Source organism: Cervus canadensis, chromosome 2 (assembly GCF_019320065.1).
Source record: "Cervus canadensis isolate Bull #8, Minnesota chromosome 2, ASM1932006v1, whole genome shotgun sequence".
Taxonomy (NCBI): domain Eukaryota; kingdom Metazoa; phylum Chordata; class Mammalia; order Artiodactyla; family Cervidae; genus Cervus; species Cervus canadensis.
This window is the reverse complement of record NC_057387.1, coordinates 14,193,556-14,204,979: the sequence shown is the minus strand read 5'-3', so window position 1 is coordinate 14,204,979 and position 11,424 is coordinate 14,193,556. Positions and strand designations below refer to the sequence as shown.

General features: G+C 46.8%; 2 protein-coding genes and 1 long non-coding RNA gene across 8 annotated transcripts in view; 1 reads left to right on the top strand and 2 right to left on the bottom strand.

Moving 5' to 3' along the window:
• Window positions 1-1,985: 1,985 nt before the first annotated feature.
• LOC122432433 lies at window positions 1,986-4,995 on the bottom strand. Its single transcript, XR_006266822.1, has 3 exons — window positions 4,490-4,995; window positions 3,510-3,633; window positions 1,986-2,043 (listed from the first exon to the last, which is right to left on the bottom strand). It is a non-coding gene; the product is annotated as an uncharacterized LOC122432433 (long non-coding RNA).
• A 115-nt stretch (window positions 4,996-5,110) lies between these two features.
• Window positions 5,111-9,336, top strand: MSTO1 (misato mitochondrial distribution and morphology regulator 1). 3 transcript variants are annotated; one of them, XM_043454280.1, is made up of 14 exons: window positions 5,111-5,271; window positions 5,381-5,516; window positions 6,015-6,084; window positions 6,179-6,254; window positions 6,525-6,579; window positions 6,658-6,796; window positions 6,983-7,100; window positions 7,176-7,310; window positions 7,416-7,568; window positions 7,865-7,996; window positions 8,069-8,253; window positions 8,485-8,589; window positions 8,677-8,789; window positions 9,066-9,336. In XM_043454280.1, the coding sequence occupies exons 1-14, from the start codon at window positions 5,188-5,190 to the stop codon at window positions 9,281-9,283; spliced, it is 1,719 nt and encodes a 572-aa protein (XP_043310215.1). In that variant the 5' UTR covers window positions 5,111-5,187; the 3' UTR covers window positions 9,284-9,336. The 3 variants fall into 3 exon arrangements, 2 of the variants coding, with proteins under 2 accessions (XP_043310215.1, XP_043310206.1); XR_006266810.1 differs by having other exon boundaries at window positions 6,983-7,310; window positions 8,454-8,589; window positions 9,066-9,094; XM_043454271.1 differs by having other exon boundaries at window positions 6,983-7,310.
• The window catches only part of GON4L (gon-4 like), an 88,740-nt gene continuing 86,645 nt past the window's right edge, over window positions 9,330-11,424 (bottom strand). For 3 of the 4 annotated variants that reach the window (XM_043454220.1, XM_043454227.1, XM_043454237.1), the window contains exons 30-32: window positions 10,632-11,265; window positions 10,437-10,539; window positions 9,330-9,853 (exon numbers count right to left, since the gene is read on the bottom strand). In XM_043454220.1, the coding sequence (XP_043310155.1) occupies window positions 9,704-9,853; window positions 10,437-10,539; window positions 10,632-11,265 (887 nt within the window). In that variant the 3' untranslated portion in view covers window positions 9,330-9,703. The remainder of the gene's footprint in view (window positions 9,854-10,436; window positions 10,540-10,631; window positions 11,266-11,424) is intronic. The other variant, XM_043454244.1, reaches the window with a different exon arrangement.

Below are 11,424 nucleotides of genomic sequence, written 5' to 3'. Positions count from 1 at the left end.
AATGTTAAATACGAAATCATCTTTTTCTAAACACTCTATCATCTACCCTATCAAGTCCCCTTTGCTTCTTAAGATCCTTCTACTGCAGACCTGATCCTTAAGGCCCAAGTTTTACTGCCTCCATGCTAGGCCTGCTGCACAGCTGGTCTCTGGGGGCTTTTCATCACTCAAGTGGATTGAATTAGAATCAAAAGTAAGAAGCAAAACTATCTTTATGTTTAGGTAACATACTCCTAGAACTAACATCTACTAGAACTAAAAACAAGTTCAACAGAGTCACAATACTACATTACTATACAAAAACCAATTGTATTTCTCTATACTAGCAATGAAAAATCCAAAAATGAAATTAAGTAATTCTGTTCCAAAAATACAGGAAAATAAAGTACTTGGCAACCTGAACAAAAGAAGTGCAAGACATACACCAGAAACTATAAAATATTACTGAGGAAATTTCTAAAAATCTAAATTAATGAAAAGAGAGTCCATGGTCATAGGCTGCAAGTCTCTGTAGTGTTAAGACATTAATTCTCCCCCAAACTGAACCAAAAATTCAATACAATCAATATTAAAATTTCAGTAGGCTTTTCTGCAAAAATTGACAAACCAATCTAAAGTTGATACGGAAATAAAACCAAAATGATTTTTTAAATGACCAAAGCAGGAGGACTTTTCCTATTTTCAGAATGTAATATACAACATTATAAAGCAATTATCCTCCAGTTAAAAAAAAAAGAAAAGCTACAGTAATTAAAGGACGTCCCTGGTGGTCCAGTAGTTAAGAATCTGCCTTCCAATGCAGAGGACACGAGTTTGATGCCTGGTTGAGGAACTAGGATCCCACATGCCATCCTAAACTCACATGCAGCAACTACTGAGAAGCAGCAACTACCCACACGCCACAACTAGAGAGAAGCCCACAAGCTGCAACTAACACCTGATGTAGCCAAATAAATTTTTTTAAAAAGTATAGTAATTTAGATGAAGTGCCACTAGCATCAGTTCAGTTCAGTTGCTCAGTCATGTCCAACTCTTTGCGACCCCATGAACCGAAGCATGCCAGGCATCCCTGTCCATCACCAACTCCCAGAGTTTGCCCAAACTCATGCCCATTGAATTGGTGATGCCATCCAACCATCTCATCCTCTGTCATCCCCTTCTCCTCCTGCCCTCAATCTTTCCCAGCATCAGGGTCTTTTCAAATGAGTCAGCTCTTCGAATCAGTTGGAGTTTCAGCTTCAACATCAGTCCTTTCAATGAATATTAAGGACTGATTTCCCTTAAAATTGACTGGTTGAATCTCCTTGCAGTCCAAGGGACTCTCAAGAGTCTTCTCCAACACCACAGTTCAAAAGCATCAATTCTTCGGTGCTCTGCTTTCTTTATGGTCCAACTCTCACATCCATACATGACCACTGGAAAAACCATAACCTTGACTAGACAGACCTATGTTGGCAAAGTAATGTCTCTGCTTTTTAATATGCTGTCTAGGTTGGTCATAACTTTCCTTCCAAGGAGTAAGCGTCTTTTAGTTTCATGACTGCAAACACCATCTGCAGTGATTTTGGAACCCAAAAAAATAAAGTCAGCCACTGTTTCCACTGTTTCCCCATCTATTTGCCTTGAAGTGATGGGACCGGATGCCATGATCTTAGTTTTCTGAATGTTGAGTTTTAAGCCAACTTTTTCACTCCTCTTTCATCAAGAGGCTCTTTAGTTCTTCACTTTCTGCCATAAGGGTGGTATCATCTGCATATCTGAAGTTATTGATATTTCTCCCAGGAATCTTGACTCCAGCTTGTGCTTCTTCCAGCCCAGCGTTTCTCATGATGTACTCTGCATATACGTTAAATAATCAGGGTGACAATATACAGCCCTGACGTACTCCCTTTCCTATTTGGAACCAGTCTGTTGTTCCATGTCCAGCTCTAACTGTTGCTTCCTGACCTGCATACAGGTTTCTCAAGAGGCAGGTTTGGTGGTCTGGTATTTCAATCTCTTTCAGAATTTTCCAGTTTATTGTGATCCACACAGTCAAAGGCACTAGCATAAGGAAGACAATGGAACAAAATTGAGAGTCCAGAAACAAACCCTTATATTTATGGTCAATTGATTTTCAAGACATAAAGACATAAAGCCATAATTGGATATGTACATGCAAAAAAATGAATTTTGCCTGTTACCTCACATTAGACATCCAAAATAGATTATAGACCTAATATAAAAAGTAAATTATAAAACATTTAAAAGAAAACATGAAGAAATCTTTATGACTTTGAATTAGGCACATATTTCTTTCATCTGAAGCTGTGATTTATATAAAAATTAGGCAAATATTTCTTCCATGTGAAGATGTGAGCTCTACAAATCCAATTTTATAAATTGGATTTTATCAAGATTTTAAAACTTATTTTCACTGGGAAAATGAAAAGACAAGCCACAGATGGAGCCATTATCTGTAAATCATATGTCTGATAAAGGACTTTACCCAGAATATATAAAAAACAATTCCCTCATTAATAAGAAGATAAATAATTTGAATAGACATTTCTCTAAAGAAGACATATCAGTAGCTGACAAGATAATGAAAAGATGTTCAACATCGCTAGTGATTTAGGAGCAAATTAAAACCACAATAAAATACGATTTCACACCCACTAGAATATCTACAAATCAGAAAACAACTAAGTGGTGGGAAGGATGTGAAGAAAAAGGAACCGTTGATCGGAATTCCCTGACAGTCCAGGGGTTAGGAATCCATGCTCTCACTGCTGCAGGCCCAGGTTCAATCCCCGGTGAGGGAACTAAGATCCCACAAACCACACCACACCGGAGGGAAAAAAAAAAAAAGAACCCTCTAACATTTCAAGTGCCAATATAAAATGGAAATATAACTTTGGAAAACAGTTTGGCAGTTCCTAAAAATGTTAAGCATGAAGTTGTCCCATGAGCCAGCAATTTCACCCCTAAGTATTTACCCTCAAGAAATGAAAATATGTCCACACAAGAGTTGTGTTCAAGCAGCATGAGACTATTCATAGTAACATTATTCATAACAGCTAAAAAGTGAAAATAATCCAACTATTCATCAACTTAAAAATGGATTACCAAAAATGAGCAAAATACTAACACATGCTACAACATAGGAACTCAAAAACCTTACGCTGAGACTCCAAGCACAAAAGACCAGCTTTGTATAATTATATGAAACGTCCAGAAATGGCAGATCGATAAAGGCAAAAGTAGACTAGTGGTTGCCTGGTGTTAGGGGTAGAAACAAGAGTTTACCTGTAATCACATAGGAAGAATCTTTTGGGGATGATGTAAATTATTTAAAACTGAATTATGGTAATAACTGCACAGCTCTGTATTTACAAAATCAAACACTTAAAATGGATATAAATGACACCTCAAATCATTTAATGTATATAAATAACACCTCAATAAGGGTTAAAAAAAAAAAAAACTGCAGACTTCTTCCTTCACTCTACTGTTCATTTGGTTCATACCTTCCTCAAGGCCTGAGACTCCCAGCCTCCTCTGGTTCCCTGAGATGTTTCCACACAGGCATTTCCCTGACAAGGCGCATATATGTATACTCCCATCTTGGTGTTTGCTTCTGGCCTATACTGTCTTCAAAATACAAATTAAAGTTACAAGTGAAAAAAAATTATACAATGCAAATACTAACCAAAAGAAAGCTGGTTCATCTGTATTACTAACAAAACAGGTATTAAGGTAAAACAGCATTATTTGAGAAAAAGAGGGATAGTTTGTAATGGTGGAAATTTCAATCCATCAGGAAATATAAAGTAGTATGTATTAATAACATAGCCTAAAAAAAGAAAAACTGACATAGTGGAAGAGTTAATATAATTCGGTGGGAGAAGATATTTTCAACACGTATAACTGACAAGGGTCTTGTATTCAGAACCAAATACTTACCGTACAAGCAGGTGAGACAACCCAAAAGAAACACGAGCAAGAGACTTGAACATGCTCTATACCTCACAAAACTGACTATTCTAAAGGTGATGAACATACAAAAAGATACTGTCAATCTCACCGATACTCAAGAAAATAAAATCAATGATAATGACAAAAACTGTTTAATGTTGGCAAGGTTATGGAACATCACCTGAAAACTCTCTATACTGCTGGTTAAACTGTAAAGTTAGAGACGTTTATTATTTACCGTATCCAAAAATATCCATCCTCATGACCCAACAATTACACTCCTAGGTATTTACGCAACAGAAATGTGTGCATGTCCACATGCACAAGAATGTTAACCGCTGCACCTACTAGTCCCAAATTGGAAACAACTTCAAAGTCTATCATCTGCAGAGAATCACTTGAGGTATAATCGTAAGATGGAATTCTGAAGCAATGAAAATGAACTACTCTAAGTATATGCAACAACAGGGAAGAATTTAACAATACTGAGCAAAAGGCAGACGCAAAAGAATACGTACTCCGATTGACTTACATAACAGACATATAATAGAGCGAGAGAGTCAGTCACTGGGTCAGAAGTCAGGAAGGCTATGACTTTTGGAGAGAAGAAGAAAACGCATGTGAGGCTTTAAGTAAGCGGCTATTTCCTGTGCTGTGCTCTGTCATGTCTCACTCTTTGCGACCCTTTGCACTGTAACCCGCAAGGATCCTCTCTTCATGGGGTTTCCCAGGGGCAAGAATACTGGAGTGGGTTACCATTTCGTCCTCCAGGAGTCTGTTTTCTGGCAAGGTTTTATTTTTTGCCTGAGGCGCTATTAGCCAGCATTACGTATCCTCTGAAAGAAAAAACAACAGCTGCAAGAGCCGCAAGGAGTATGTATGAGAATCTTCAGTGAGCAACGCCAGAGACCCCACGTGAGACGCAGAGAACTCCGAACCAAAAACGCTTCAGCATGGCGCTTGAGCACGCCTGCCTACCACTTCCGGCAAACGCCGCGGGGCCCCGCCCCTGGACGACAACTGGTAAGCAGGGCTGGTCCACGCTAGGAAGAGGCGGGGTATGATAAGCGGGGTCTTTAAAGCCAACGAATCTTTTATCCTATGGGAAAGGATGTGTTTATGCACCAATAGGACGCCGGGGATGAGGCCCCACCCACATCCCGCTGAGCCAATCCGCAAGGAGCAACGGTGGGCAGGGAGCGGCCGTTCTACTCAGCGGAGCCGCGCGGCATGGCGGGCGGGGCCCGGGAGGTCCTCACTTTGCAGTTGGGACATTTTGCGGGTTTCGTGGGAGCGCACTGGTGGAACCAGCAGGTAAGGTCTTTTGGCCGCCTCAGCTGAGTTTTCCGGGTCTCCAGAAGTCCTTGCTTCTGGCCTGTTCCTCTCGCCGCCCGAGTCCAGTCCTTCCTCTGTGCCTCCTCAGGATGCTGCGTTGTGCAGGCCGAACGATGCCAAAGAGCCGCCGGGAGAGCTGTGCCCCGACGTCCTGTACAGGACCGGCCGGACGTTACATGGCCAAGAGACCTACACGCCGAGACTCATCCTCATGGATCTGAAGGGTTAGGTGGTGGCCCGGGTCGGCCAGTTACCAGAGTTCCCTTTCGCGTGTGGAGTTTCTAGCAGCGGTTCGCGTCAAGATCCTTGACTCCTACTATACTAGCCTGTGGGGCTAGAGATGAGGAGCCATAGGGAGAGCTAACCACAGTATGCCGACACCTGAGGGGACGCAAGAAAGGAAAACTATTCCATTCAAGAGCTATCTCTGGAATGGGCTTCTTGTCCCTGGACAGCGTGGTGCTCAGCTGTGGCGCTCCCGTAGAACCGCTGGTTGTGGTCTTTGCCCAGGTTCCACAGCTAATGACTAAGCTAGGAAATGAAGGATGGAATCCAAATTTTCTTAGGCAAGGGTTTTTTCTAGCCCATGTATATTACAAGAAAGCTTGGAAAGGCCAAGTGCTGGAGTGAGGGTGACGGCAGGTTATCAGGTGATCAGTGGAAGGTTAGCTGCAGGACGGGAGGGGCTGGGATTTACCTAATTGCTTCTTATTTTTGTACAGGTAGTCTGAGCTCCCTAAAGCAAGAAGGTGGACTCTACAGGGACAAACAGCTAGATGCTGCAATAGCATGGTATTTGTGATTTTGGAGAGGAGTTGGGAAGGAGCACAGGAAGGTGGAGAACTCAAGGAAGCTGACACTATGATCAATTTCCACTTTCTTTCAGGCAAGGGAAGCTCACCACACACAAAGAGGAACTCTATCCCAAGAACCCTTATCTCCAGGACCTTCTGAGCGCAGAGGTGAGGACCTCTGTCCTGAACTTGTAAGCCCAGTGCTACAACCAGTGCGCCTCCACTGGGGCAGAGAAAAAGAGAATTTTGGTCACCCTCAGTGCCCTAGAATGGTATTTTAAGAAAAAGCACTTTTTTCCTCCTGAAGGACTGTGACTACTACGAGAACATGAAGGAGGTTTACAGGGTGTGGCCAGCAAAAAAAAAAAAAGGGAGAATAAATCAGTGTTTGCCTCTAGACTGCCTGGACCTAAATGTAGATTTTCTCATCCCTCCCAGGGAGTGCTGAGTAGTGATGGTACCTGGAGGGTCAAATCAATTCCCAATGGCAAAGGTGAGACCTCTCCAGGGACTGCAGAGTGGGGACTGGGCGGTGCAGGAACACAAAGGCACACTGCCTCTTTTTCTTCAGGTCCCCCACCATTCACCAACGCTAGAGCTCCAAAACCAGTTATGCCCACAGAGGGCAGTATCAGAGTCTGGTCAGACTTCCTCAGAGTCCATCTCCACCCCCGGAGCATCTGTATGATTCACAAATACAACCATGATGGGTACGAGGCGTGGTGGTGGTGGTGGGGTGGGGAGCTAGAGGCTGTAAGGCAAGAATTTGGGTCCCCACCAGTGCTGGATGAGGCTCTTGAGACCATCTTCCCTGCCCTCCTCCAAAACAAGATCATAGGCAGAAAGATGAAAGTGGGGGAGTCTTGTAAGTCCCAGACTGTGGTTTTGCACGGCAGGGAAGCAGGCCGCCTGGAGGCTTTTGGCCAAGGGGAGAGCATCCTGAAGGAACCCAAGTACCTGGAAGAGCTGGAGGACAGGCTGCATTTCTATGTGGAGGAGTGTGACTACCTGCAGGTAGCTGAGGGGCACGGTGGGCACTGTATAGAAACCTCCCTCATCCTGCCACTTTCACTTTTCACCTCTCTCCAGGGCTTCCAGATTCTGTGTGACCTGCACGATGGCTTCTCTGGGCTGGGCGCCAAGACTGCGGAGTTGCTACAAGACGAGTATTCAGGGCGGGGAATAATCACCTGGGGCCTGCTCCCTGGTCCATACCGCCTTGGGGTGAGTAGTTCTTCCAGGGTGTGGGGGGAAGAGCCCCATGGAGAAATGAAGGAATGCCCAGTGAGAACATTGGTTAAATCAAACTGCCCCCATTTCTTTCACCAGGAGCTGCAAAAAAACATCTACCGTCTGTTAAACACAGCTTTCGGTTTGGTACACCTGTCTGCTCACAGCTCTCTGGTCTGCCCCTTATCCTTGGGTGGGAGCCTGGGGCTGCGACCTGAGCCGCCCGTCAGCTTCCCTCTCCTGCAGTATGACGTAAGCCTCGATGCTCTTGTTCTGACTTATAGCTAATGAAAGGACATCACACACACAGACACTCCCCCCCCCCAAATCAGCCTTTATCTGCTACTGGATCTATTTTGAAGCCTCATCTTGAACTCGGCCCTGATGTGGCCTCTTAGATGACACTGTCCTATGCCTGTCCAGCCCGGGGCCAAACACACCCCTGCTCTGTCCCAAAGCACACAGACATCTCTGCCGTTACTACCGCCGACACAGCCTCTTTTCTACACCCAAGAGGCCAAGTGCTTTTCTTCTTATCCTCTTTACAGGCCGCTCTGCCCGTCCACTGTGGTGCCATCCTGGCTACAGCCCTGGACACAGTCACTGTTCCTTATCGCCTACGGTCCTCACCAGTTTCCATGGTTCATCTGGCTGATATGCTGAACTTCTCTGGGAGAAAGGTATGAAGCTTTGTGAAGAGCTTGGTCAGAGCTGAGAAAGGCCCTGTAACTTGATTTCTTTCTTACCTTTAGGTGGTGACAGCAGGAGCAACTATCCCCTTCCCCTTAGTTCCAAGCCAGTCCCTCCCTGATACCCTAATGCAGCTTGGACAGGCCACCCCATGGACCCCACTGTCTGCATGTGGGGACCCTTCTGGGACATGCTGCTTTGCCCAGTCGGTGGTGCTGAGGGGTCTAGACAGAGCACGCCACACCAGGTAAGGACTGGTGGTCCTCAGGAGCCCTTGTCAGACTTCCGTTTCACATGCTTTTCTCCCGGATACCTCCAGACAGCCTAATGGCACTGCCCTGCTCGCCTTCCCTCTGCCCCACTTATTGGTAAAACAGACTCTGAGCATCCTGATCAAGCTGATGGCCTGAGAACCTAAGTCCTAGTTTCTCATTCATGCTGCCACAGATTAAAGGTGGTTTTGGCTTTGTTCTGGCAGTCAGCTCACCCCCGGGACACCTCTGCCCTCCCCGCTCCACGCGTGCACCACTGGGGAAGAAGTCTTGGCCCAGTATTTGCAGCAGCAGCAGCCTAGAGTCAGGAGGTCAGTAGAATGCTTGCTCCTCTCCTCCCAGACCTCAGACCTCCCTTGACTTTCTCTCACTCAGCTGCTGTGCTCTCGCCCCCACAGCTCTTCCCATCTGCTGCTGACTCCCTGCAAGGCAGTCCCTCCTTACCCCTACCTCTTCTCCTCACGCCTCAGCCAGCACGGTTTGCTACTCGATGCTCCTCCAGCAGGGACAGGTATGTAGCAGGTGAAGAAAACCCAGAGGTTTTCAAGCATGAGAGACTTTTACAGTATCCCTTCATGAATGAAAGTACTGGGCAAGTTCCCAGGTTAACACTCCTTTATGCACTCCGTGGTTCCTCAGAGAAGTGTTCTTCCCCTAGTTGCTGGTGTACAAAGGGGACAGGACGCTGTATAGTTGACTATACAGTCAAGTCTGCCAGAGGCCCAGGCCTCCCCGTGTGAGCGATAGAGCCCCAGGGTAGAACAGCTCCCATCCTCCCTCTCCGCAGCGGTGGAGAGCATCCCAGTGCTCGGGGCCCTCTGCTCCTCTTCCTCCTTGAACCGGGCCCTGGGAGATTTAGCCAAAGATCTCTCCAAACTTGACCTGCGACGCTGGGCCAGCTTCATGGACGCTGGAGTGGAACAGGATGACCTAGAGGAGACGCTGCAGGATCTGCGCGACCTGGCCCAGTGCTACGAGAGTGGCAACGACAGGCTCGTGGACTAAAGCTCCAAAAAAATGAAAGGACTTGTTTACAATAAAAACTGCTGGGTGCAGGAGCTCAGTGTCTTGGGACTGGCTACACCAACACACGCATTTATTACATTTAGAAACACTGTGATCAAATCACACAACAATAAATATGTACCATCAGACAGAAAAAAGTACAACACAGAAAAGGAACTGTGCCCCACTCTCCCTCAATGCTCTTTACAACTATTTCTAAGGTCTTCGTAAAAGATGCATAGGGTGGCAGGACCGTGCGACCCCCAGCCTGCCTTTGTCACTGTCCCTGGCCCCTGTTCCTCCAGCTCCGCATACTGAACTCAACAGCTGCAGAAGCGAGGTGCAGCACCCCACCCTCTCCCTGATCACCAGGGTGCCTGGTGGGCTCAATGCTCAGATGACACCCTCACACTCCAGGTCTCACTCATCCAGCTCTTCCTCAGACAGAAGGTCCCCGTGGTCAGACAGCTGGTCTGTATTGCTGGTACTGGTCGCGTCGTCCTCGTCCTCAGAGCTGGCCTCACAGGCTGTGTGGAAGAGCTGCATGAGTTCTCGAAAACGATGGGAAACCTAGGAGGAGAGTGAGGGGCCTAACTTCACTCTTCTTAAGTTAGTAACACATTGACATTTCAACCCGCCTGCCAGTGCAGGAAACATAGGTTTGATCCCTGGGTCAGAAAGATCCCTGGAGAAGGGGATGGCAACCCACTTATTGCCTGCAGAATCCCACGGACAGAGAAGCCTGGTAGGCTACAGTCCATGGGGTTGTGAAGAGTCGGATACAACTGAAGCGACGTGGCATGCGCTCACTCAAGCAAGCTATATGATACACCAACATGAACCATCTGATTTGTTGCACACAGGCTGTGAGGGTTGAGTCCTCCTTACAGATAAGGAAACTCGGGTCAAGAGACTAAACACCGCCCAAAGTCACATTCCTTCTAAAAACTAAAATGCAATCTGGGGCTTCTCCCTCAAAAATGCCCTTTCGCTTCTAGAGCCACTACTATCCATGCTGACAAGTCCAGGTCTTACTCAGGGCAGAACTTACAATCCCCAATCATATCTTAGTTGGCCAACTGTCCTCTTCTTGCCAAACCCTTTCCTTGGTTCCTCTAGGGCTTGAAGCTCTAGCAAGGCTCACCCTGCTTACCTCAGTAGGGGTCTTATTTCCCAGCTGCTGGGAGATGACACTGAAAGTCTGCGGCTGTGCTCCTTGCTCCTGGCACATGGTCAGGATCACCCGGTCAGCTTCCCTGGAATCCACACATGGCGATTAATCTCAATCAGTAACCTGGTGTGTTCCACGCGCTTTCCAAACACACATACATCCTCTGTCCGCACCTACCTTGTCCACAGGACCACCTTTTCCCCAGTGGAGCTGACCTTGCTGTTGTTGGCACATACTGTAGCTTCTGTGGCCTTCGTCTGCAGCTCCCCTGCTGGACCCTTGCCCTGTAGTCCACTGTCTTTAGCCAAACCTCCTCTAGGGACTTTAGGAGAAGTCTCTGAGGTGTCAACTCCTGCTGAAGAAGCTCCATGGAGAGGGGACACCCTGTCTGCTGTGGTCACCCCAGCTCTGCTGGAAGGCAGCCAGCTCTCTTCTGTGTCTGGTTTCCCAGGCACCTGTCTTCTCCCGAAGTCTCCAGTCCTTGAGGAAACAGGACTCAGGAAAGAGGCAGGGGATTCGACAGTTCCAGGCAATTTCTCAGTTTCGGAGGCATCCCAGGCCAGCATGGATTGTTCCAGCTCAGCCCCTGGCTTGTGGCCCTCCCCCTCATACTGAGGTCCGGGGGATGCCCTGGGGCAGGGGAGAGCTGCAGGCTCAGCCTGGTTACCCCTGACAGCGCACAGCGCAGTTCCAGCTGTGGAGGGAAGCTGAGGAGGCTCTGGTGAGCAGGGTGGTGGCAGGCCATCAAGGAGGAGCTGGTCTGTAAAAGTCACTTCTTTAGGGGACGGCAAAGTGCTCCCCGCTGCCAATCCTGTTTAGGAGGAAAATAAGGACCTAAGGGTCACACTGCATCTAAGCACTACAAATTACCATGGGGTCACTCTGGCAAACTACTGTGACAAAGTTCTGATGTACAAGAGTGAGGCAAGGGTAGGGGCTAGAGTTGTTTATATAAAGATATAAAGTCCGT